The sequence below is a fragment of the Apteryx mantelli genome, chromosome 19 (genome assembly GCF_036417845.1).
Source record: "Apteryx mantelli isolate bAptMan1 chromosome 19, bAptMan1.hap1, whole genome shotgun sequence".
NCBI classification, from domain to species: domain Eukaryota; kingdom Metazoa; phylum Chordata; class Aves; order Apterygiformes; family Apterygidae; genus Apteryx; species Apteryx mantelli.
In genome coordinates, this window is record NC_089996.1 from 14,596,780 (window position 1) to 14,622,824 (window position 26,045).

At 51.8% G+C, this 26,045-nt stretch overlaps 2 protein-coding genes across 7 annotated transcripts in view; one reads left to right on the forward strand and one right to left on the reverse strand.

Moving 5' to 3' along the window:
• ARSG (arylsulfatase G) overlaps window positions 1–22,389 on the forward strand; it is a 75,071-nt gene extending 52,682 nt beyond the window's left edge. For 3 of the 6 annotated variants that reach the window (XM_067308531.1, XM_067308532.1, XM_067308530.1), the window contains exon 12: window positions 625–2,430. In XM_067308531.1, coding sequence (XP_067164632.1) covers window positions 625–956 — 332 coding nt within the window. In that variant the 3' untranslated portion in view covers window positions 957–2,430. Of the gene's footprint in view, window positions 1–624; window positions 2,431–5,786; window positions 6,000–22,322 lie in introns of those variants that run through there. The other 3 variants (XR_010886101.1, XR_010886102.1, XR_010886103.1) reach the window with 3 other exon arrangements.
• WIPI1 (WD repeat domain, phosphoinositide interacting 1) lies at window positions 2,523–25,284 on the reverse strand. The gene is made up of 13 exons (XM_067308533.1): window positions 25,158–25,284; window positions 23,672–23,754; window positions 21,895–22,064; window positions 18,546–18,642; window positions 14,236–14,333; window positions 13,066–13,158; window positions 12,653–12,723; window positions 11,625–11,732; window positions 10,324–10,488; window positions 9,750–9,857; window positions 8,359–8,480; window positions 7,509–7,609; window positions 2,523–2,929 (listed from the first exon to the last, which is right to left on the reverse strand). Exons 1-13 carry the CDS (start codon window positions 25,226–25,228, stop codon window positions 2,882–2,884), a joined length of 1,335 nt encoding a protein of 444 aa, XP_067164634.1. The 5' UTR covers window positions 25,229–25,284; the 3' UTR covers window positions 2,523–2,881.
• Between the last annotated feature and the right edge of the window lie 761 nt (window positions 25,285–26,045).

Sequence of the window (26,045 nt, forward strand, 5' to 3'; positions counted from 1 at the left end):
TGGAAGGCCTGGGCTCGCTCCGTGGTCAGGAGGGCTGCGGGGTGTTGCTCTCCTGGCACAGACTGCCTGGCAGGTGTGCCTTGGCAGAGCAGGCGGCTCGTCCTGTGGCTATTCATTGGGATTCACTGACCCATGCTGCCTCCAGAGCCTCCAGCTGCTGGTGGTATCTGGAGTTCTCACCTTCATCTCGCACCCTTTGTGTTTGACTAGCTGCCTTTGGGCTGTTCTCAGGCCTCTTTTGCTTCTCTGCTGTCACTGTGCTCAGCCCATGAGATGCTTTGCAGTCCTCTCCTTGCCCGTACAGCCTCCAGATGTCCTTTTGTAAGTAAGTGGGTCATCTTGGAAGCCCAGCTGCAACCTGGCTGGAGGGCTGTGGTAACCACAGCTGGAGTCTCACACCTGGTGCTGTACCTCTCAAGTTAAAATTACCCCAAGTTAAAAATCCTTTGCCAGATGGTGTAGCCAGCCTAGGGCCTGTCACTTATAGCATTTAGACCATTTCTCCAGTGTTGTCTTCCCAGAATTAGGCATGGCTGTCACAGATGGATAAGGAATACAGACCGATACCTAGGCAGTGGTGACCAGCCTGGGACTCCGGTGTTTTTCTCTTGGTTTCCTCCCTAGGTGGAGCAAAGGCTTGTGATGGAAGTGTTGGGCCAGAAGAGCATCACCAGCCTCCGCTCATTTTCAATCTGGATCACGATATCCAGGAGCAGGAGCCTTTGGACGTGGCATCCAGAGAATATCAGGCAGTGTTACCTGCAATCAGCACGGCTTATGCAGAAGCTCTTTGGGATATTGCAACAGACAATGTCTCGGTTGCAGATTACTCCCAGGATCCAGCAGCGACCCCCTGCTGCAACGCCCAGCACGCGGCCTGCCGATGTCAAGCTCACAGGTCTCATGCAGCCTTGCTGGACCATCGCACAGAAAGAGCAACGCGGCTTTGTGTTTAATCAAGTAATTGCTCAAGCTGCTCCTTTGCTGATTCTGGCTTATGTTAACGGGACTGTCATTCAGCCTGGCTCCAGGCTTGAGGTTGGCCATGGAGGACAGGGATGGAGGCTGCAGTTCCCTTTGCTCCATGCTAGGAAACAGCATAGGTGAGTTGAGTGTCTGTATGGGCATGTGGAGGGGGTCCCCTTTCCTGCAGCTCGTCACAGACCAGGACTGTGCCTCCGGCAGACCTGTCCTGTGTTGCTGGAGGAGCAGGTCATTACAGTACCTGGTGGTTCTGGGCTTGTGGAAGTACAGAAAGGAGGCAAGGTTTTGTAAAGCTCTTTAGCTGAGAAAGAGCCAGGACTTGGATGAAAATTACCTTCTCCGAGACCTGGTTTCTGGGAAATTCTCTTGCCTTTCCATGATAGAAAATGAACCTTATAGAAGAGGGCCTATGGGAGCACAAGGAAGGGAAGGAAGGGGCCCACAACCTCTGAACAAACATCCCTTGCTGGTTTTGAGACCCTGGAAGTCTGTTGTAGAGAGAATATTTCCTGCCTTTTCCGTGCCAGGACAAGGTGAGTGCTCTGGGAAATGAAGCACCTGCTTCTCTAGCTGCCAAGTGAGGTTTTTTTTCAACAGGGGTTGCATTAAAGACCACAACTGTCTGTAAAAGAAGAGGGTTTTGAGCTCGTGGTGCCAGCTGCCCTGCACTTCCCTGGCATCTTGCTGGGCATGATGCTTGGCTTGTGCTCAGGCCGCTCTGCACTGACACAGCGGAGATCAGAGATTGTTCTGAGATGACAAGTAGCCAAGTCGTGCTATTTTGAAAGGCTGTTTGGAAACGTGTGGGAGAGAGGTGTGCGATGCAGAACTGGGGTACCTCTTCCCTGTCACCTCTCTTTTGAAAGACCAGTGATGTAACTGCATTTTGGGGGGAGTTGAGGCGAGGGTGTCTGCCCCTAGAACTCCCACCAGATCAGGGCTGCAGGCAGAGCTGCAAAGGCAAAAGCAAAGGTGCAGCTGTAACTTCGAAACAGCCAGGATTTCTCAGCAGCTGAATGAGGGGTTTTTGAAACAGTCTGGACTCAGATTTAGGCAACCAGCTCCTTCTCTTGGATCTGTCCGTGAGTAGCTTGTCTAAAGCAAAGCAAGGTGTTAAACAAGCAACAGGGAACTGGGAGTTGTAATTATGGGCAGCTCTGCCGAGATGTAGATGGACTGCCCAACAGTTTGCAGCAAGTCTGGCCTGCAGCCTCCTCACCTCCCTTGCTGGCACCAGATGAAAGCAGCAGCGCTCTGCGGACTCGGCCCGGTCGCTCTGGTCCAGGTGCAGCCGAGAGCAGCCTTCCTTTCACCAGGGCCCCAAACCCACTCTCCCACGCGCTAAAACTTAATCAAGACTGACATCTTTAGGGCCCCACAAAGAACAGCAGGAGCAGGGGCAGCGAGCAGCCGGGGACAGACCGTGACTTTATTCTCAACCTTTAAACAGCAAATTGCATCTTCTCTAATATCACTGCAAAAATACTTTGCCTGGATAAAATAGTATGTATATCCTGTACAAAGACATAAGTTCAATATATCTTCCTATAAGTATATTTATACACATAAAACAGCATAAATTAGAAAAGGGAAAAACAAGTATATAAAATTCTGGTTACATACAAATCTGATTAAATTAGCATTTACACTGTAGTTGTAACATATAATTTGTTAAATATAGCAATGTGCATACAGTACATGAACACCCCACCCAGACACCAATTCAAACAAGGGGCTAGCGAGGCCAGGTATTCAGTTAAACATACTGTAGTAAAAAGCAGTGGCCCACCTTGGTTTTTTTTCTCTTCTTTGGGACTCACAAATCTATTCTTCGACATTCCTGGCTTTTCCAAAGAACCTCCCAGCAGCTGTCCTAAGCACGGATGTTTGCTTCTCATCATGACCTCTTCGCTTTGCCCGGCTGACCTCCACGGCACAAGATTATCTACCAAAATCAAAACAGAATGGCCTTAACTTTTTTCCCAGCAACAGGGTGTGTTTCAAGTTGGTTTTGCGCACATGGGAGGAGATGGGGGAGGGAAGCCCTGCAGTGTTTTACTTTCCATTTAAAGGGAGATTTGTGAGCTGGTTTATTTATTTTCCCCCTCCCCAAATTTATAGTCCTGAGAACAGGAACCATCTGGCTTGGTGATAAATGCGTCCTGTATCTAGCTGGCATTGCGCTGAGCACAGACGCACTTGCACAAATTTGATTACTGAGGGTGGGACTCGTTCAGCTCACTAATGTCCTCCCAAAAGCTAAACTCCCGGGGTGGCTGGAGGGGAAGGGAGCGTGACACCTATCACCGTGTCTCTCTGGGCACTGCAGAGGCAAGAGTTACACACCTACATTTTAGACTCAATTAGGCGAGGGGAATCCTAAGTATCAGCAAAACCTTTTAGTGAAAGAATAAAGCAGAAACATACAGGAAAGAGGCAGCAGCAAGGACTTTAAAATGCTTCATATTGGCTACTCATGTTTAAACACAAGCCACGGGAATAAGGACCTGGGGAAAGATTTACACCTAATTCTGGATAAAGCTTGGGCAGAGCTGTGGGTCTGCCACATCACCCTAGGTGGGTCTCTCTGCTCGGACACTGACCACAGGTCTCCCTTTTGGTCAGCTCCAGCCTTTCCAGAAGTGTTTCCGAATGTTTCCCAGCCTTACAGATGTGGTCCCTACAGCCTCAGCTGCAGGCAGGTCTGCCCGAGATCTGTCTCTCGATGGGCTTTGCGAACATCACTTGCCCCGTTCTGAGGATCACGACATTGGCACTGGATCGTATGTTGCCAGAGGGACCTCAGTTAATGCAGTGATGAGCCGGGCTTCATCCTGCAGGCCCCAGCTGCCCCAGCTGCCTGTTGGCGTTAGAGGGGCAGGAGCTGCCGTAAGGAACAGGAGGCTGGACAGGCTCTGCCAAACTTGCTCATCCCTCTTGTGAAGAAAGATTATTAGTAGAGCTCTGCAGCAAAATCTTTTGCCTTTCCTATCCTAACAGCCAGCTGCTGAAAAACAGAAAAAAAAACACTTAAAATCAGTAGTGTCACATGTCTGCACAACTGAAAGCGGGAAATGCCATCCAGGCAAACAGTGAGGAGCAACATGAACAAATACAGGTCAGGCGTAGCCAAAGATGGGGCGATAACCTGGTTGCTCATATTAAGACTCCGTGCCTTGGACAAGTGGGATGTGTGCAGACCCCGCACCGGTGCACTGATCGGGGGGAGTGTCTCCACCGCCTGCGGACAGCCCCGCTCCTGCGGCGGGGATGTCGTGGTGCTGGGGAGGCTGCGGTGCGCAGGCCGTTGGGCGCTGGAGGCATGGCTGGGCTGACGCTCCTGCCCGTCCTTCCAGGGAGCAACCTCACGCGTTGCGTGCTGCAGCGACCAACCGCTGGTTAACGTTGATCATCAGGATGAGACCTGCACAAACCTACTCGGGCTCTGCGTGCAGCCAGCCAGCGCTTCTCGCGCTCCAAGCATGGTTTATTTGACTTAACGAAACGGCTCTCCTGATAAAACCTTCAGATCAGCTCCGTTCCTGAGGCTTTGATTCTCAGGGTCTGCAGAAGAGCGCAGCCAAATGCAGGCATTGATGGTGTACGCCTGGAAAAGCACTGAGAAATCTGCCAAAAGAAAACACCTTTTCTACGGAATTTCAGAAGTTTTAGAAGATCTGCTGGTATGTATTCTTCAGGTCCACACATGCCATCTTGTTTCATTCTTGCTGAATCCTGTAGGATTTCTTGTGTAAAACCTTGTAACACTACCCAAAAACTTTTCCAAATATGACTTTTTGGGGCAACGAGGGTGGCTCCTGAAAGGCTGAGCCGGTTGTGCAGCCAGGCTGGTGCCAGCAGTGCACTGCCGGGCACGAAGCATATACCAACAACTCCCCAAACTGCTGGAAACTTCTGCAACTCTGATGAACTAGTACAAAAGTGGCAACTGCTTGGACAGATGATCAGAAAACAACAGGAACTGACACACCATTTGCAGCCGTAACTGTAGGTAAAACTAGGAGCGACTGTCAAATAAACAGAGCTGGGTTCATTCTTCCCTACTGCAAGGGTTTTGATCGCCCAGAAGGGTGATGCAGCTCCTCCCAGCAAGTCTCAAGCACAGCACCTTTTCCACAGCTTTTAACCTGCTGTCCATCTCAATAACATCCGAGTACTTTCCGCATAAGATGAACAGCAATTCCAAACTCCCTAGTGGACCTGAAAGCATTTAATCCACCCCTATCAATGCAAGCAAGATATGTAACTGAACTTGTTTAACCTCTTGCTACAGGATTCTTCAGCAGTACTGGCATAATCAGTAACAACATCCACATTAACTCCTGTTGAGGTCAGTTTTTAAAATCACTAAGTCCTCCCTGGGTTTCTCATCTCTCCTCTGACCTGTCCCTCCTTCTAGTTAATGAAGAGACAGTTTCCTGCAATCAGCAACAGATTTTATGTTAGACTGAAGCTGTATTTCCTTACTATTAACAGCTGAGCCTCTGAATCCTGCTCACCAGCACTTGAGGTCAGGGGAAGGCAAAATGTTTTAAAACGGAGAGGCACTGCTGGGTTTTAAGCGCTGCTCTTTCCCCAGAAGTATGTCCAAGTTCAAAGCCATACTCGTGGCCTGGGCTGTGGGCGAATATTCCATTTTGTCACAAGTTTTGAGGTTTTTAAATGTCTTTTTGTTGCACACTGAAAGACAAACAAAACCCTTCCCATGTTTCCACAAAAGAGAATGCTGTCAAAACATTTTTGTTGGATAAGGTCAGGTTTTCTCTCCCTCCTTCACACAGAAGTGACCGATCCCTGAAACCCCTTCTGAACGAGTCATTGAGACCGAACATTGCAGCACTGAGAAAACAGCAGAGTTCAGTGAAAATTCAGAGCATCAAAACATCCTGACCAGCTCTCCTTACGAACTAACCCAGCAGGAGCCAATGCTGCACTGGCAGGGAGACCAGATGCAAAACACATTACCTTCAGCAACAGAGGGGAAAAAAACGAAGTCCTAGCTGCAGACGCTTTATCTGGAAGCTCCTATTGCTAAGCCACCACATCAACGAGTATTTTTGGAAGGCTCCTTCCCTCCCACACCACCTCCTCCCTACGTTACACATGTAAGTTGCTCTGTCAGGTTAATTACAGCCCAGGATTTTGACAGATCAAAGTCCATTTAATAAAGCGCCTGCTGTTGTACAGCAGGGGTTTGGGGCTGCTTTTATACTGCGTAGTCCCAGCAGGCAGACTCATTCAGCAGCAGCGTGATTCCTGCTCGCTGGCGTTTGCTTGTCCCCAAACCACATGTTCAAGCGTAGGTTCATAGAAAGAAGCAAAGGATTTCTTTCTGGCCCTGCTGCTCCTAGGAACATTCCTTCCAGATGCCTGGGCCAGCAGCTCTGACACGAGGGGAGACATTTTAAATATCCTTCCTAGGTAATGGAATAGGACAGACAGAAAACTTTTGTTCTGAGTTTGCAATAGGTTATGCTACAGGTAACAAAAGAGAATTGGTGCAAAGTTTATGATGTGACTTGAAAAGCTGGATTTAGGTAGTGTTTAAAATGGAGTCATGAGCTAGTCATCTTTTCTATAACACTTTGCATCAGTTTAAAGTGCCTTACAGAGGAGGTCAGCCTCAACATATGGACAAATCCTGGGACCCCAGTAAAGTTTTTACTTCCTCCTCCTTCAGGAAAAATTCCAACAGCAGGATGAGTAAAAAGAGAGTAAGGGATTCAAAAATCTGCCAAGTTTATAACTTGAAATCCATTACAATATGTTGCTGTATTAATGCATTACTATTATGAAGACACTGCTGATTACAACCAGGTCATATGGTAACCAAGCTCTCCATTTAAGTGTTAAATATTCAACATAATAAATGCTTGCATAATAGGAAGAGGAGCAGGAGAGACACTGCCAGGCTTAAGTTGGATTTTTAAAAGCCAATATGTCCTTCCAATGCCAACTGAGAAAGTGCCATTTAAAAATCGTAAAATAATTTAAAACTCTGTTAGGCTTTTCATCTTTGTATTGGAAAAAGGAGTTTCCTTTTTAGTTAGCTTGGAAATGAGGAGACCGGTGAGATTCAGTTATGTCCCGGTTGCTTTCCCATTCACTAACACAACTGACTGAAAATGCTGCAGGGAATATTAAGTGTTTATTTCTAAATGATGGTATTGTTCAAATTAAAGCTATTCCTGTTAATAGTCAAGATATGTGCAAGGCACAAAGGTCAGATCTGGATCTGAACATCATTCTGCACCTGAACTTCATTCAGCTAGTTTGTTCGGATCCATCTCTGATTATCAGGTTTGATCATCTTTCCCCATCCCTAGCTGCCATTGAGCAGGGGTGTAATCTTCCTGGCACTGTCCCTATAGCTTAATTAGTTATTTTAAGCTTCACAGTGAATTGGGACAAGCTGGGGGCAACAAGATCTCTTCTGTAAGAGGTTAATACTTTCTTCTGAGCATGAGGGTTGTATTGCTGTTTTAGGGACCCTGAATGCTCACAGGAGGAAACTCATTCTCGTCATCAAGACACACTGGTCCAGTTGCAAACTCATGCTCTGGGATAACCTCTCCTCGCAGGGCACCACCATCCTCTGAATAACCTGCCAAAGTGAAAATACAAAACATTAAGGATAAACACATGGAAGGAGGCTGGAAAAAACAATGGAGACACCATTTTATCTGTTTTAGCACAGAGCTGGTTGCTCTGGCTTTTTGGCAGAGCACTGGGGGAGTACAGAAGCAAAAGATAACTCCACCAACACTACAGACTAGAGAACAGACTAAATGGCTAGTTCCTGTAGCAGAAGCGTTCTTCCTCCCACCATGAATGCAAGAACAAATCCCAGAATAAGATCCACATCTATATGCAAACTGTAAGATTAGGGTTTATAACGTGAGAGTCGCCCAGTCCTCTCCTGCAACAATTTAGTGCTAGCTTCATTACTGAAATGTTTAACAAGTTCAGGAGAATCTGTAGAGATCATGACAAAAAAAATCAGATCTGACTTCTACATCCATGGCTTTAAACTCTGGGAAACCAGTCTGGCAGCTGGCAGCAGCTGCTGTCTGACAAACTGTAAAACAAGGCTGGATGTGGTTACTGCTCTTCTAGGGGGCCTCTGCACAAGAAGAAGTACCAGAAGAGAGTCCTGGGAAGCACAACAAAACTCCTGACCTGTTCTCAGGGGCAGAGGAGGAACCGTGAGCTCCGGAGATTCCTCTTACCCCAGCCTGCATTGCCCAAGTAACGTTTCTGGCTACAATGAGCCTTTGGAAGTTCAAGGCCTTCCTATTTTGCTCCATGAGGCTTTTGTGCATCTGCCTGAGGAAGGGCCGACCTGACCCTTACCTGGCATGGTTGAGGTTGAAGGCACTGTACTTTGTCTGGCTACAGTTGCTGCGTAAGATTGAGGTAATGGAGGCTGGAGGTCGTTTTCTTTGTTCTCCTCCGTCTTTCCTGAGCCAAGCAGACTAATTGTATGGGAACGAGAGAGAGGAAAAGAGTTAGCTCTGATCCTGCCCATTTCTCCCCCAGCACTGGTTAAGACACACACACACACACACACACACGCATCCATGTCACCTTGAAACACATCACCCGTTTGTAACACTGCATCCAGGCACCGACTGCAGCCCCAGCAGTGCTGCAGAGGAGGAGCTCGTTGGTCTCTACAAATAAAGCAGGAGGGGAAAGGAAAAGATAGGGAAAGCGCTACTACAGCTACAGGACGGTGCTGGTGTGAGAATAAAAAGGAGAAGACTGGCCACAGAAGCTTTAGCTCACAAAGGCAAACAGTGTTTCTAACCACGGAGAGAGCTGCAAAGGGCTTGCAACAGGGGCGGAATAGGTGGGTAAAGCAGCACCGGCTAGTTTAGGATGGAGTTTGAGCAGAGATACGCTATGATGTAATTTAACTCATGACCCAAGAGGCCCTTTCTGATGCTAAAAGAGGAACCCACATAGGAAGCCGGCCTGCCAGCTCCGGCCTGCCAGGTCACCGCAGGAGCACACGGGCGTCAGCGGTGTCTGAAGGAGGCAGGCAGGCCGGAGCACGCTGGACAGCTCAGCTTTGAAGTGCTTTTGTTTTGTGGCTTTTAAAAAACTGCTGGCATTTTCCTGGCTGTCAGCCACGTCACTGCTCAGAGTACATGCTACACCCCACCCCACCCCAAAGGCGTCACATCTGGAGCCAGATAGCCCAGATGAGGGGTTACGTGCCTAATCGAATTTGCATACAAACTAAACAGCAGCACAGAAAACTCCCCTTTGCCACTGCACGCCAGCAAGCATGCGTGCATGCATGTGTGCGTGTTCTTGTTTACGGGAGCTCCCAGTCTTGCCCCACATGATCACACCGCTGAAATCATCTCTCTAGCACCCAGCCAGGCCTGGAGGAGGTACTCTGTTCTCCTGCCACCCTGGTGGTCTGCTGGCTGTTGCAGGAGGCACCTCCTAAGACCCAGCCTGCCCGCCTCTGCCATCTAGGCTGAAATGTCCCAGAGCTGCCTAGGGATTTGAAACGTCTGTGGTTTCTTCTGCAGAAAGCCCCGAGTCCCTGCCTGCTGGTGTGGGTCCCACGGGGATCTCTCAGATTGGAAGCTAAAATCAGATGTCACTTCTGACATCCTTGCTCCTACAGCTTCATTTTGTACTTTCAGGAGAAATTTCTGTTACTTTTTAAAAGATCAGCCTCTGTATCAAATGTGCCTGGAGCACCAGTGCACTCAAGGTGTAGTTACCTGTGTTTCTTAATTAAGACACACTCCCCTCCGTCTTGTGGGTCCAGGTTGTAGATATAGAGATGTCCATCTGACGTTGTCACTAACAATCGAGGCAGCTTCTGAATCCTAATGAGAAAAGCACGAGCCCGAATGCACACATCTGCATATAAAGCCAAGTGTTTACAGCAAGGAGAAGGGGTTAAACCTCTGCATCCCCCTGCCCTTGTACTGCTACTTGCTAAGGAGGGACTTCCAGCCACCAGCAGAGCTGCTTCCAGAAGAACATACCTGGTCTAAGAGCATCCACACAAGCGGCTGCACTAAATGGCCCAATCCACAGACCTAAGTTATTGCTGACAGTTAAGAAAGGGCAGTGCAGCCTGACCTCTACCTCCATCCTGGACTCTTTCATCTGTGGGAGCCTGTGGAAGGTAGCCCAGATGCAGAAAGCGCGCACACACACACACACACACACACACGTGCACTGCTCTGCAGGTGCAGGATAATGCACAACAGTTGTGGTGTTCTCTGTAGATAGCTACGTCTGTCCACCAGCTGGTGTGGCAGAGGGAACGCAGATGTTATTACATACGTGGAAAGCGCACAGATGTTCCTTTGTCCAGAGATGTTTAAGCGGACAGTAGCAAAGGCTCGATCCTGGTTCATCATTCCTGATACTTGAGCAGGGAGGTAGTTGGTGGCGGCCTGGAACATCTTTCCCATGTAACCACTCCAGGTTGGAGGCTCTTCTGGTCGGCTGAGGGGAGAGTCACAAAGCAGCAACAGTAAGGCTACTGCAACAGCCAGAACAACGGAAATGTTCCTGATCTCAAGGCTTTCTTTGGAACTGTACACAACTGTACCCCTGTGCATCCTTGTACAACCCCTTCCCATCCTATCAAGGAGGGCTGATTTGTTGGCACCAAGGAAAATCAATGCAGTGCTGATCCTTGCTGTGCACTTTCTCTTCCTGGTTCCCACTGCAGCATTAGAACCCTGGATATGGCCATTAGAAAGAACCTTACTTTAATGTGGGCTAGAGAAGTGGTCATTAAAACATACCAGCTTAGATGTAAAAATCTTTATCCTCTCCTTTGCTGTGGGGAGGAATGAGAAGAACTTAACTTTTGTTGGTCCAAAAAAAGCTCAGAACAGCCACTTTTGAAGTAATGGGGACTTTGCAAGACTGACTTTGATACAGAGCATTAAGCTGTGCATTTTCCAAGGCTTCAGGAGCACTAGGTAGGAGCAATGTGTCTTTCTGGCCTGTCACATGGAAGGAGGACAGATCAGAGAGCACTATGAAGCCTGCAAAGAGAGGATGGATGCAGCAGACTCTCAATGAAAGAGCTGGGGTAACAGCGTCTCTCCATTCGTGTCATCCTCCCACCACGCCATGGCAGGCTCTCATGGTGGTAGATTCACAGAGTGAATGATACGGTATCAGAAATCCTCCTCTCCTGCAGTGACAGAATCCCTCCCCGTGGGTGAACCACAGGGACTCGCTGGCCCATCGCTCTGCTGCCTACGGTGGGACCCTTCTGACGGCTCACGAAGAGCAGTGGTGCAGCAATACCGCCTCGGTTCACTCTAGCAACTCCAGCATGAGCAGCATCTTGCTGCGAGGGAAAACATTCCCTTGGATACAAGGGAAGGAGGCAGGAGATGGCAGCAGCTAGTGAGCCCAGAACGTGCCTTGGGAGGCTGACAACAGGGATGCAGCGTGTAGCTTTTCAAAGTAGTGAGTCCCTCAGGACAGGAAGCAAAAGAGAAGGTTTGCAGCTAGTGCTGTTCATGGAGAATACGTGGTGAAATGGAGGCCAGCTGTGCAGAGGCAGACATCCGAGGCAGGCACACCCCCGGAGCCAGCAGGTTAACCCAGGGCCCCCTCACCTGTCAGTGAGATGTTCCAGTTTAAAGATGTGCACAGTCTCCGTGTTACTTGAAGCACACAGGAACTGAGAATCCATACTGAATACCAGAGAGCTGATGTTCACATACCTAGAGCCAAGGAAAGACGAGACTGGTCACATCATGCCACACCACCAAATGGGAACCGGTAGGTTTTGCTCACAGACAAGAGGATGGGGAGGAAGGAGAGCCCATACACTGCGAAAAGGACCGTGCCTGCCTGCTGCTGAGGTTGCAGGCTCACTGGCTAGCATTTCCCTAATCCCTTCCTTCAGCGGAGCTGAGTTAATGGCAAAAGCCAGGGAGGTGGCAACATCCTTGCTCACACAGCTGTTTGTGGAGAAAACATCTGTGCTTCCCTTTCTAGAGCTGCTAAAGCTCCTGGTACTGCAGAGGCCAGGGAGGATGTGCAAAGCACCGGATAGTCCAGATACATGTGACATCTCTTCCTGTGCAGGCTCACCAGGGCCAGGGTGTCTCCGTTACAGCAGTCTCTGCACTAGCAGAAGTGGGTATAAAAAATATCACAGGCAGGTCAGGGATGAGGGACAGGGAAAAATCTGGAAACAATCTACTGAAAACACTTGAGGGAGTCTGCTGAATGGGAGCAGCAGCCCATCCCTGCCTTCAGACTTGGGGTCTGCCCCAAAGACTTGGTAGCTTCAAAACAACCCCTTTGAGAGGGCAAGAGGCAGGATGATAACTTTGGGGACTTCATTATTTTAAGTAAGAAACAAAGAAGAACACAGCAAATGGACTGAATCTACCTCTGTTCTCTGTGACTGCCCTGTTCTGCAGCACACTGAATTGAACCACTAAACTTGCCGGAGGCAGCTGGGAGCAGCATGGTTGTCTGGCACAATGACATTTCTATTTGATATGCTCACTCTTGTTTTCTTTCTGCAAAAGATGGCAAAGCCACCAGGATCTGACGTTGCCATATCCCTGTGTTTACATTTCTGCTCCTAGAGCCCTCTGTATACTTGTCACTGCTGGAGGAATGAACTGACCTTTTCATCCCTCGCCGGAATTCGTAGAGCTTTTGCCCACCAGGAATGGAAAATACACGAATGACTGTGCCCTGAAAAAAATGCAAGTGGAAAGGTCACATGGGAGCAAGGCAAAGAGCGAGAGCCCCTTTTCCAGCACACCAAAAAGAGTCAGCAAAGACTGCTCCTGTTCGTCAGCCAGCGTACACCTGAACCTGGGGTAAACCTGAACCCAGTGAACTGGCCTCTTTCAAGCCAGTGTCCTTTCGTTTGCCCCTCCCCTCGGCCAGCTCTGTTTAAAAAAGCACCGCTCAAAGCTCCCGTTCTCCACGCACCAGGCTGCTGACGCACCAGAGCTAGCGGTGATCCCACTGCCAGCCGTGGGCTGAGAGCGGCAGGCAGCGAGGAGGTTGCTCAAAGCAGCGCTCACTCACTTTTTCAGAAGCGCTTGCCAGCTTCGACCCGGTGGAGTTGAAGGTTAGAGCAGCCAGAGGCCCGTCATGGGCAGGAATTGTGCAGGCTGTTTTCTGTAGGACAGAAGGTAGTGTGAGCGTAAAGAGACATGCTGCTCCTCAAACGTGTACGGGGAGGGTGCTCCCTGCCTTGAGCCCATCTAGGGCTGTATGTGTTCATGGGATCATAACGCAGTTATGGTGTCCCTTCAACACCCGCAGCATTTCTTATCTCAGCTCTGCCTCACGCTCCATCTTCCACCTACCAGAGTCACTGCGAGTAAGCAAAGCTCATTTCGGCTGCAGAAGTCCTAAGCTCCCCACCTCTCCAGACCAGGCTGCAGGAAAGCAACTGCACCTTCTCTGAAGCCCAGCATTTTTTTTGCGCAGAGAAGGAGCTGACCTCCATGCAGTTTGCTCTCTGCGCACCATGACCGTACAGTGAATATTGCTGCAGCAACACCACCCTGATACCTGCAGGGAGCCCAGGCCCTTGCTAGTACCTCTCACAGCAGCAGCGTGCGTTTTCCCCTTGTGCTCTGCTCCTCCCCTGCTGCAGATCCTTAGCCTCTTCTAGTTCCCACTGCACGTACAGAGCGACAGCGTTATGTAATCCAAAGCCCTGGCATAAACAGCAGATAATCATGACCCTGCTGCTAGCCAGGGACAGATTTCCTGAGGGGCTGTGGACACCTCGCCCTCCCCGTCAGCTCTGGTTCAACATCGCTTCCACCCCGTGAGATGGCAGAGCAGCTGCCCAGGACCCGCACTGCGGCTGCGGATGGAGCAGCTTCAACCCTCCGTGAGCCACCTGGGTCACATCCCGCGCACTGGATACGCTGCTGCCGCTCCCGTAGGAAGCCCCATCTGCTTCAGCCTGGCGGCTGCTCTCAGGCTGTAGGGCATGGATCCCGTTTCCTGTATTACCCCAGGACTGGGAAGTGGATGTGCTGATCTCAAAGAGGCAGCCTGTCTGGCACGGCGTCCAAGCGAGGCGCTGGGGAACGTGCCTGCCCCGGGCAGTTGATTCCCTTGCAGTCCAGCTCAGTGGAGTGCACTTCTTCATCCCTCCCAAAGGCCCCGTTGGCTCTGCTGCGGCTCTGTTTGTTTTCAGTCCCTGCTGGTATCCAAATGGGCGAGCTTTGCGCTTACCAAAGTATTTCCGTCGTAAAGCACGATCTCTCCGCTGGTCGCACTGCCAGGATAAGCCAAGTAGGAGTTGGCGTGGTTAATCGAGAGAGCGCACAGACCTGGCAAGGCAAGAAGAACGCAGCTGAGGTCGTTTGCCAGTGGAGGACAAAATGCAGAAAGGCAGCCATGGACACGGCGGGGGGTCAGGTGCTGTCTCATTCTGGGGCAGTGTCCGGTGTTGGGAGCACGCTGGGGACGCGCTGGCAATCCCTCGGCCGTGGGGACACCTGCTGGTACGGGACAGTACGGCTCCCTTCCCCGGCCGTGTCCTACCCCAGACCCTGCTCAGAAGGAGCCTAGATTCTGCTTAACGTCAGACTCGGCTTCTCCCCCCAATCACCTCTGCTGAGAAAGCAAGACCAGGCGCACAAGCACAGCAAGGGACACCTTGGTCTCAGGGCTAATAGGATTCGTGTCCAGACACAGCGGGACACATCACCTCCAGCAGCGAGCAGGGCATAAGCGCGTGGCCAGCAGGCTGAGAGGAGCAGCGCGGCGGTACGCGGCCCCATACGGAGCCCGGCACGGCTCGTGCCGTGGCTGCGGGGCCGGGCAATGCTGTTTCCTTTTTCTCCAAAGGGAGAAGGAAAGCAGAGAGAGACAAAACAAATGCCACAGTTGTGCAGGGAGTTTCTGATGGACAAAGAATTTGAACTTAACTAAATTTTAACCTCCCGGAGAATTCTTCCCCATGGGCGCGGGTAGGCCCATCCACCCGCCCCCCAAGGACCTAAGGAAATAAAGCTTCTCTTCCTAGCTCTCATTTCTGCCGCTGGCTGAAGGCCCATCCCCGTGAATCCCATCACGGACAGAAATGGATCTCACTTGCTGCCTGCACCAGAAGCGCTGTCCTTGAACACGTGCACACAACCCTCTCGGACAGGAGGCAAGGGTTTGACGTGACCTGAACTGCCGCCCCCCGCCGAGGGGTCCCGCGTAGCCCCCCTTGCGGAGGCAGCTGCAGGGTTAAAGGTTATCGGGGAGCCTGGCAGGCTCTGCGCTTCGCTCCCCGAACAGGAAGCGCGCACGGGTGCATGTACGCGCACACACACGCACACACACGTGTGCGCGCACACGCCGTGCAACCCGTCTGGTCGGGACGCTGCCCTGGCCCCGGCCCAGCAGCAGGGAAGAATCGGCTGAAGCTCTTGTTTTAGGTCATTGTTTATAACTAAACAAAGAGACCGCAGCGGAGCCAGGGAGCCGCAGGATCGGCCAGGGCCCCCGGGACCCAGGCCCTGCCAGTCAAAGGCATTTACACCCTGCCAGGGACCTGTGCACCGCGAAGCCGCCGCTCCAAGCAGAGGATCCAGAGAAGGCTCGAGCTAAACAAAGCAAGCTCTGAGCCGGCTGGGCTGTGAGTCACCCTCTCCCTCTGCTCTGCGCCTGTCTGGAAGAGGCGAACGGAAAACCAGGCCAGGGGAAAACACAAACACGAGTGTACCGAGCTGACCTCAGGGATGCACAGAGAACAAGGACCACAAGGGACACGGGGAGCCTTTGAAGATGCTCTTCTGCTCTCGACAGCCCTGAGGAGGGTCAATGCACGCAGCAGCGGGCCCGTGCAGGCGAGGCACAGCCGTGGCGCTGGTGTTGCTCAGGATGGCACCTCTGAGAGTGCAGTGTCGCAGGTGACTTGCTTAAGCAGCATGGAAAAAAACCTACCACATTAGAGAAGCCTGTTCTTGCTCTAACATGAGCAGGTCCTGCTGGATCTGGATCCTGGGGGGAATCACAGGAACTGAGGCAACGGAGTGGTCTGACACTGGCTTGGGAGTCCCCACCACCAGGAAGGGGGGCCCACTTTAAGCAAAGATGGACAAAGTGCCTGTTGGAAAAGCCCCTGTCAGAGCGGTGTCCTGCTGCCCCTCCTGCAGCTGAGCAGCCGCGATGCGATTCCCAAAGTTGTCCTCCCAGCTCCCCGAGACGTGCCCTCGTGGCACGCGCATCAGCACGAGCACTGCGAACTCCTCGGTGCAAATCCTGACTCTGACGTGAGTCACCTCGCAGCCGTGGCCCTCCCTTGAGCCGTCCTGCCCTTCTTGGAGGGATTCAAGCAGGGACTTGCTGGGGAAAGGAGCCATCCTCCCTCTCCTCCTGCACCGCAGACGCTCCTGTGTCCAGGCTTTCACGGTGGCGGGTAGTCAGTCCCGCTCAGTGCTACTCCAGGGACCTTGTTTCCCTCCCACTGGCTGCAGAGCAGATCAGACAAGCTCGTGTGCTTCTCGCCTGGAGCTGGAGAGCTCGCAGACAAGCGGTGCGGTTTCCTCTCAGGAGAGAGACTCACTCCTTATTTGAGCACACATGAAAACTAACAGACTCACCCACCCCGGGCACTTTCCTCTCCTGCGTGGAGGAAGCTGGCCAAACGTTACCAAGATGACAGCCCCGAGCATGTGCAATCTTCCTGGAAAGACCGTGCACATCACCGCCGCAGGAAACTGCTTCTCCAGCACTTGGTCACAGCGTGTACGTGCAAAGGGAGCAAGAGGTCACCTCACTTCCCCCTTATCCCTGAGACAACAGCGCTGGCTGCTTCCGCGTGCTGCAAGCACCCCCGGGGCCTAGCGCCACGCTCTGCTGAGCAGCCGAAGGAAAACGATGGACACAGAGCTGGGTCCTGAGCAGGAACAGCCAGAAGTCTCGACAGCGGGTGTGCAGCAAACCCTTGTACTCCACTGCTGGCTTTACAGCGCCCGGGGCGCGCACCAGGAGCTCAGTGCTTCCGGGGGGCCACGCTTGCTGCGTGCTCTAACACCCGCACACAGACTTCTGTTCGCGAAAGGCTTGACAAAAGAGCGATAAGACCCCACTGCCTTGACTTCCCGGACACACCGTCCTCGCGATCAGCCTTGGGACTAAAGCAGATGTTCCAGGGACAAGGGAGCACACGTGGCAAGCACAGCGCTTGTCACTCAGCTCACTTCAGTGACAGCTGCTGCAGTAAAGGAGTTTTAAAAAATTAAGTACAAATGAAGTCCTGTGATCCGCAACAGCCCAGTCCTGTCCCAGCGATGGCTGATTGCTGGTGTTTTTAAGCTATGACGGGATCATTCTGCCCCACTGCAGAACAGCTCCAGGCATGGGTGTCCCCATCCTTGCTCATGTTGCTGGGCTTTCTCAGAAAGGTTTTAAACTTTAATTATATTTGCAGCATTTAGTATGCTTAATCCACATGAAAAGGCCATCTGTTAAGACCTGAAGTAGGTCAGGGGAGAAGCCAGGAACAGCGTCCGTTGGAAGCTCAGAAGCCAGGCGTGAGCACGTCAATAACTTCACAACCAACCACCCTCGAAAAGATGCTGCAGTCTGCGACTGGGATATGACAGCAACATACGGCAGCGCTGCCGCGGGCACTCAGCCAAGTTTCCCTACTCGCAGCCAAAAATAGCTTCTCTCCCATTAACAGGAAAGCCGGATTCACCCTACGCTGTACAGCAGGGATTTGTTCTGCAGCCACCTGCCCTGCCCCTTGGGTTTGCCACATAGGTGGAATGGTATCAGGCTCCTGGGAGCTCCCTGGCAGAGCTCGCTCGGACACACGGTGGAATTAGTGGTGTTCCTGGCTGCTTTTTCTGCCCGGGGTGCTCTTCACAGCACTAATCACCTTGGGAGCCGACCCCAAGCACACGGGCAATCACGGGGGCTTTCTACCTTAGCGGAAGAGCGTATGTCTGTAGCCAAGACAGAACCTGGGTTAACCACAGGTCTGAAGGGAGCGTCAAGCTGTACAGCACGGCATGAAGCTACGCTGCCCATCTGCTGACTCATGCCAGCAGCACGGGGAAGCAGGACTCCTTTGTCCAGAGAGCTCAGACACCGTGGGACTCTGACACAGGACACTTTGAAGGAAGGGCAGGGAGCCCCAGAGGAAAATATTCAAGTTGCCCTATATACGGAGGGAAGCTTCTGGTCCTGGCCTGCCTTAGAGCTTTGCTCTTTCGACAGAGAATCAAGGCACACGCCGGGAAACTGAGAGCTGCCCTGACATCCCACGTGATGACAGGAAGGGACCAAGTCTGGGAGGTGAAATCAGACCATGCCGACCATTTTAGCTCTCCTTAGAAGCATTTGCTCAGGACAGAACAGCGTTTCTTCTCTCACAAGCCAGTCTGACCGCCTCCTGCATGTTTGGCTCCTCAGCACTGAATTAATTGTGCTACTAAGAATACACAAACCACAGGCTGGTTTAAATTCTAGCACTAATGTTGTGGCTCTGCTAAGCTCCTGCAGAGCTGATCTCTCCCTTTCCCCCAGTCTCCCATGCTTACCTGTTGTGTTTGGAGGTGTATCCAGAATAGTCTTCAAAAGCTTCATGTCCTTAATGTTATGGATGTAAATTGACTCCTCCAGGCAAACAATCAGCCTCTGCAGGAACACAAGGGACATGTACAGAACCTCACCAGCATGGGGACGGTGCCTCTATTTGCCGGTCCCATAGTTCACGCACCCAAATCTTTGCTGTCTGAAAAGCTCAACAGGGATTTCTGACACATCCATGCAGCCAAGTGTCAGCCCCACAGCAACTGCCAAGAAAGGAGCTGCCAAATGATGGGGAGGAAAGGCAGAAGGCAAAAGGGAAGCCTGATGTGGTAACCTTAGCCCTGGGCCACCATTACCATGATCGCTAAAGCTTTGTGTCTCAGCTTGGTCCAGATCTCTTCATGTTACCATGGAGGTATTTTGCATAGATGCTTTTTGGGGACCAGGCTTTGGACCTGGTTGACAGGTTGTGTTTTCTAAGCCTGGGTAGCATTCAGCTCCACCATTAGTGCCAAGCGTCCAGAAGCTCTGAAAACATCCCAATAAAAATGTAAGGCCAGACACTCTCTGAGATCCTGAAGTTGAAGCACCCAAACCCATGTACAGGAAGCCTCCACCTCTTTAGAAATGAGGCCACTTATTTAGTATCTAAATGTGGAGTTTAGTCACTAACTTGAAACACCCACATTAGAAAAATCTTTGCCTTGCTCCACCATTCCTGCTCAGATCAAACCCTTTCCCACTTCTATTCCTGCTAACCACAGCATCTGGGGCTGTGTCAGAGCCATTTTGGATTTCCAGGAAGACTCTTCCTTTTCTACAGTAACAGCCCTCAACTTGCTAACTGAGACTGTCAGAGTAATATTTATACAGCTGATTTCAGCAAAGCTATCACATACTTTCCCAGAACTGCAAAACACACTGCTGCTGACGAACATGTGACGGGAGGTTTTCAGATGACAGCGAAGCAGCAGCAAGAGGTGCTGGCACCAACAGGGACAAAATCCAAGAATGGACAAGATGACTGACAGGGAGGGAGGTGAACAAGCAAAATTGGCTTGAACAAGCCCATCGGGTGTTAAAGAGGGCTGATTCTCTGCCTTCCGTGCAGTCCCACAGCCCACGCTAACATCAGCGTAAAACATGCTGAGCTGAGGAATGGGTTTTATCCTTGCTCCTTTTTGACCGAGCCTCACAGAGGGTGCTGGGTGCTGCAATAGCTACACATCATTCAAGGCACTGTACATTGTACAACATACTACTGCTCACCAGTATTTCTCTTTAATATTTCACTTAGACATCAGCCAAGGTAAACATTTGACCTGTATGCTGATGACTTGAATGCATTGGGTGTGGATGCAGCCAGAAAAAAAGTAGCAAACCTCTCCAAGAATTCAGCAGGGTTTTCAGCACAGTGAAGCAAAACCCAGGAAGGTTGCAGGAGAGCTTTTCGCTGGTCCTACAGCGCAGCCTCCTTCCCCACTTTGAGACAAACCATGATCTAGCTTACACCATATGTAAAGCTGGAAACAAAGAATTCCCATGAATCAGCAACAACTGAGGGATTCTTTCATTTGCCTAACATGGATTTTCCACAAAGAGATCAAATCAGAACATGCAACTGTTCGTTTGAAGAGATCTCTTTGTATTTTATCTGCCACCATTTTCCTGTGTTATGGTTGGTATGGGATTTGGCCTTCTATGGACTTTTAACAAAGCAGTATTGCTTTCATACAAAAGTCTAGGGAAGGGGTTCAAACATCACAGCATGTGCTGAACCTGACTGCCACCAGCTTAAAACCTGAATGCAGACTTGAACTCTGCAGTCTTCAGTTATATAAGGATAAATTTGACCCAAAGTATTACTGATCTCACGCCACCACGCACTCTAATGCTGTGCGTTCGCACTCCTGGGTCAGAGCTGCCTGCAGAGATCGAGTTAGCTCTGAAGTCCAATGTGTGTGAATACAGCTCTGCCCAAGCTGAAAAGCAGGTACTGTACTCGAGGAAGAAGGTTGTGCTCACACCCTGATGTCTGCCACGCTGACACAAGATAAATCACTGTGCTTTTGCGAGCGAGACGCCAGGGGACTGTCCTCTCTCTCCCTGAATATTCTGCAGCATCTTCAAATCTATCCAGATTTATCCCTGTTATGGTTGCAAGGCAAGCTCAGCCCAGGATTTGAACCCAAGCTCATAAAGCAGCCAAGGTATGTGGATGCATGACTGAGTCTAGGCATCTACAGGCAATCTCTGGAGCAACACATGGGAAAAAGTCTGAACTTATGTTAGTCCCACACTGATCGCCTAGAGCTGCTAAACAGAAACTGCCAGTTTTTTAGTATATATATTTTATATATATATACACACATATACACACACACACACACACCTATCTGTAATTAGAAGGAAGTCCGTATTTTGCCAGTTCCATTGCAAGTTTCAGTGGGAAAAAAAATCAGTTCAGGACAGATTTAATTGTAGTATAGGAACTTCTGGTCAAACACGGCTTTACTGGAAACTCAACCCAGAGTTTCCTTATGGGAGAGCCTTACTACAGGATCCACTGTTGCTAACCTAGGAGAGGCTGATTGTATACAATTATACAAACTGCTTATTTCTTCATTGTAGAATGTCCTCTGCTTCTTATGGCATATACTTTGAAAATAATTATGGATAAAAAGAAAAGATGACATAAAATCCTCCAAAAAAGGTTCATGGCTGCTACAGGACTGTGTGTCAGTTCAGAGAATGACCCCTTAAAAACCTTTCTCAAAGTGGCTTGAACATTTTCTGTATCTTTAAAACCTAAACAAGGTTGCCAGCAGTACTTGAAGCCTTTTTCCTCATCCATGGAGTTCAAGTTACTGCTAGTTTTTTTTTTAAACCAACTTTGACAGTCTCATTTGCAACAAAGGTGGCAGAGATGGGCTGAAGCCTGAAGTCAGGGCTTGGAATGCAACAGAGAGAAGATGACAAAAAGGTATTTTTTTTAAGCAAAATTGCATGCTGAAAAGGCAAGAAAGCAAACAATAAAAAGCTTCTGCTTAACTGCTAGGAAAACAAGGACTCAGGCTCATTTTACTGAAGCAAACAGTTACAGCAGATAATATTAGCAGCCATCCTTCCCCTCTGTCAGGGATTTCTGTTTGCTTACGGCACCTGTAGCAGAGCTGGTGAAAGAGAACACGTACCTAACCTCAGCTCCATGTTCACAGTCTCAGTGCAAACCCGCCCTGGTTTTTGCTGCTCTGCTAGGCAGCGGGGTCCCAGTTATACTCTTCTGTGTGAAGAGTCAACACCAGCAAAGGGACAAAGTGGGACACCTCTGGCTAGGCAATTTCTCTAGCCTCTTACCTGACGATTCAGCCGGATGGACAAAATGTTACTGGAATAGCTATAGTTGCAGATCTCTGTCCCTTTCTTGAAGTGGTAGACATTCATTTGCTGTGGCTTGGCATGACTGACCACAACCACGAGGCTGCTGGAGAACAGACGCTCCACGATGTAAACATCTGGGATTTCGTCTAGGTACAGAAGGAAAGTAAGATAGAGTCTTTAGCTTGGAACATGGAAGGTTTGTTTGCAGAGGAAACTGAGACAGCTCAGGAGGAATCCAGCTGGAAGGCTCACTGCTAAGATGTTCAATATCTGCTTTTGTTAAAAATTATCAATACCTGGCACAAAGCATATAGGTCTAAGTAGGAAGGAGTTAATGGACTTTCCCTGAAGGCAGAATTTAAGCCAGCCCCATTTGACAGTGCTGTTGTGCCTCTCCTTGGCAGGGCCCTCCAGCTGTAGTTAATCCTTGGGAACAGGATATAAAGAGGAAGAGCTCACCCTTATCAAAGGAAATGAGTGTCCTGAGCAGCTTGGTTGGGGACCTTCCTGGAGGGAGCAAGCTAGCCAGGCCTCACTGAGGTAAGGAACAACTGTATGTAACTCACTGTTCTTCTGCATGGTGCCTGATTTCTCCCAGCCTCCTCAGAGAAGGCTGATGCATTTAATCCCTCTCCAACACTGCAGTCGTGGTTTCTACAGAGCTCTAGCATGGCTCCTAGCTGTGCTGAACAGTGGTGTGGTATGTCTTGCAGAGACCACGCTAGGGATGACTTCTGTTGTGCTGAGGTGGCACCATTACAGTGGTCCTGGACTATGAGTTCTAGTATGGATAGCTGTGAACTGTGTCTGATGCCTGGGCTGTCCTGTACTGGAGGTACAAGGACCATGCTACAGCCATGCTGTGGGACTGCCCGAGTTTCAACCCATCAGCCTGAGCATGTCACTGGCAGGGATCCATTTCTCTTTGGTCCTTGGTTTGGCTCTGGGGACAATCCAAACTCCTAAACAGTCTTAAAATATGGCTGTGGCTTGCTGCTATGTAGTTGCTCAGTTACTCTGTGAGGCAAAGAACAGAAGAATCTGGACTTTGCTCCAGATGAGGCAGCTCTGCCTGGTTGCCTAGGCTCCATCTATAGCCAGTGGAGAGAGACTGGCATCTCCCAGGTGTCAGTTATATCTTGGTTGGGGTAAGTCTGGGCCAAAACACTTCTGGTGACGGCCTGAACCAGACCAGAGTATGTGCTCCATGAGGTCTGACTTGTCTCAGGCTAGGTGCATTATAGACTGCTCTGAACAGAGCTAACAGCTGAAAACCTCTTTACACTGGAAACCTGTTAAAAACATGTTTCTTATAAATATCATATTGGGCTCAAAGCCTGCAAGTTATCCAGCATGAATGGGGTGGCCTAAAGTCTCCTGTATGTGTATCTAAAACATGCTAGCAGTGAACTAGCTCTGAATGCTGCAAACCAGCCCTGTGGGAGCAGGACAGACTGCTGCTTTCAGACTGAACCAGCAGCGGAAAAATGATCTGGACTCTAAACTTGTGGGACTCCTTCAACTTTGTTAAAATACTGCTGGTGGTTAGGAAGTTTCTCCAAGGCTGTAGCTCAGACTAAAGGCCCCTGTGCATGGTGCAACAACCAGCACAGTTTCTCTCCTGATATGGTACAGCAGAAATAAATGCCATCTATGCGATACCAGTAAGCAGAATAGCTCCCTCAAGGCAGATCAGAAGTGCAATAGTACAGCTGTTGGCCAATATTCTACTGCAGCAAAACAGGAGACTTACTGCTTTCGTGGACCTGGTCCAGTTGCTCCACAGAACTTAAGGAGAAAAGCCTGTATCCAGTTGTGGTTCCAATTGCCAGGGAGCTGTAAAGATAAGACAAGAGTCAGCAAATTCAGATCTTACGGCTTCCAGGTTACAGCAAGAATTACAGGAGATAAGGGAAACAGGCTGTTCCTGGTACAGTGATCTGTGAAGGAGCAACTTCAGCCTCCACTCTCAACCTAAAGCAGATAAGATAAGCCCAACCATCCTGCTTCCCATCTGAGGCTACCTCAGCCTACAGATGGCGAGGGTCCTCGTGAGGCAGCAAAGTAGCATCCATTCATACGACCCCTGCGGCTGCCGTAGGAATGGACGGACACATTTCCACCTGCCAGGCTGCAGACAAGACCTTTGGGACATGGCTGCACTGGAGAGTTGGAAAGAGGGCTGTTTCCTAAGCCATGAGCTGACCTATCTGCATTGACACTTCAACTTCTAGGGGCTGCGCAAGCTTCGCTTTCACCGCTAAAGGCAGCGGGTACAGGCCCTTACGCCAAGCGCTGGCTCTGCTCGGTTCCAGTTGTGGTAAGCAGGAAGGTCTTAGGGCAGCAGCTGGCCGAGGACACCAAAGCACAGTGTCGGTACGGTGGCTGTGGCCCGCAGGTTCGCTCGGCAGCGCATCGCGGCCCTTCAGAGTGCAGTTTTTGCTCAGCCACCGAACAAATGCACAGCAGCGCTGCAAACCTAACGGCCCTCCCCGGTGCAGGACACGGGTGTCCGCGGAGCTCATCTCGGCCCCGACCCGGGCTGATCCGGGCTGCTGCCCACGGCTGCCGGCGGGCTCGCGCCGCTCGCTGCTTCAGGGATCGCTTGGAGACGGCACGAAAACAAGGAGCAGGGAGCGGCGGAACCAGGCGCTGCAGGGGATCCGCGCTCCACGGAAACCCGCCGCCGCCTCCGAGGGCGGCAGGTCGGCAGCCGGCGGCGCGGGCCGCTCACCGGGAGCTGCGCAGGCCTCTCGCCCCCGGGCACCGGGGCAGCTCGGCGGCTGCTCTTGCCCCGCTGAGGGGGCGGCCGCCGCACGGGCCGGACCGGACCGACACCGGCGGGGCGCGCTGCCGCCGGCGAGCGCTGCGGAGGGGGCCGCCGCTCCGGCCGGCCAGGGCGCTCCCCAACCTGCTGCGGGAGGAAAGGAGAAGAAGGGGGGGGGGGGGGAAAAAACACCCACACCCCACGCTGGATCCTCTGCATTCACCGCCCGTGGGAATCGCGGGCGCAGAAATGGGGGGAATTGGGGGTTTCCTCCCCAGAACCAGGCCGAGCCCGGCGAGGAGGTGGCGGGGCCCGGCCGGGGGGGGGGGGGAGGGGACAAGGCTCACCGCGAGCGGCGGGGCGAGGGTCTCGCGTGGGGCCGGGGCCGCCCCACGCCGGGGGAGGGGGGGGGGGGGAAGCCCCCGGGATCGGCCCCAGCCCGGGCCGCGGCCCCCCCCCCCGCCCCGCTTACGTGCAGTCCTGGTTGTAGGAGAAGCAGCTGAGCGCCGCGGGCCCCCCCGGGGCCTGGGCCGCGGCCTCCATGGAGCGGGCGCGGCGGCTCGGCCCGCTCCGGCCCCCGCGGCGGCGGCGCCTCCCCCACGGCGGCCCCGGCCCCGCTCCGCGGCGCTGGCGGCGGCGGCGGCGGCGGCGGCGGCGGCGGGGCGGTGCCGCCGCCCATTGGCCCGCGCCCCGCCGGAGAGCCCGCCCCCGCTCCCCGATCGGCTTGCGGTTCGGCCTATCCTCGCGGGGCGGGCGGGGCGGCCCCGCCCCCGTGGCCAGCGAGGCCGGCCGCTATTGGCTGGCGGCGGCGAACAGCTGTGCGTGGCCACGTGGTGATGTTGTGGTTGCATCAGACGAGCCCGGACAGCTGTTGCGGCACATCTGGCGCGGGGGGCCCGCACATCTGGCTGTGCGCGGCGCCCCGTTTCCCCCCCCGCCCTCGAAACACCGTGCTCGGGGGAGCCCCGACTTAGCAGGGCCCCGGATGAGCCGTGCGAGCCGGAGCCGCGGGTCCCTGGGAGCGCTCGCAGGCTCCATAAACCCCTGTAATCAGCCGGGGGCTGAGAGCGCGGCTGAGCTGCTGAAGAGGAGGCGAGGAGGTGACCTAATAGCTGCTTGCGACTGTCCGGATGGCAGTTACAAACACGATGCAACAAATCTCGGTGCCGCCATGTGATATAAGGTGTAACGGCCACAAATGGCAGCTTGGGAGGTTCAGGTCAGAAATTAGGAAAAAGGTTTTCACTAAGAGGGCAGTGCCGCCCTGGAACAGGCTGTCCAAAGAGGTCAGGGAGTCTCCGTCTTCGGTGTGTTTAAACACTCAGTTAGACAAAGCCATGGCTGACCTGGCCTGGAGTGG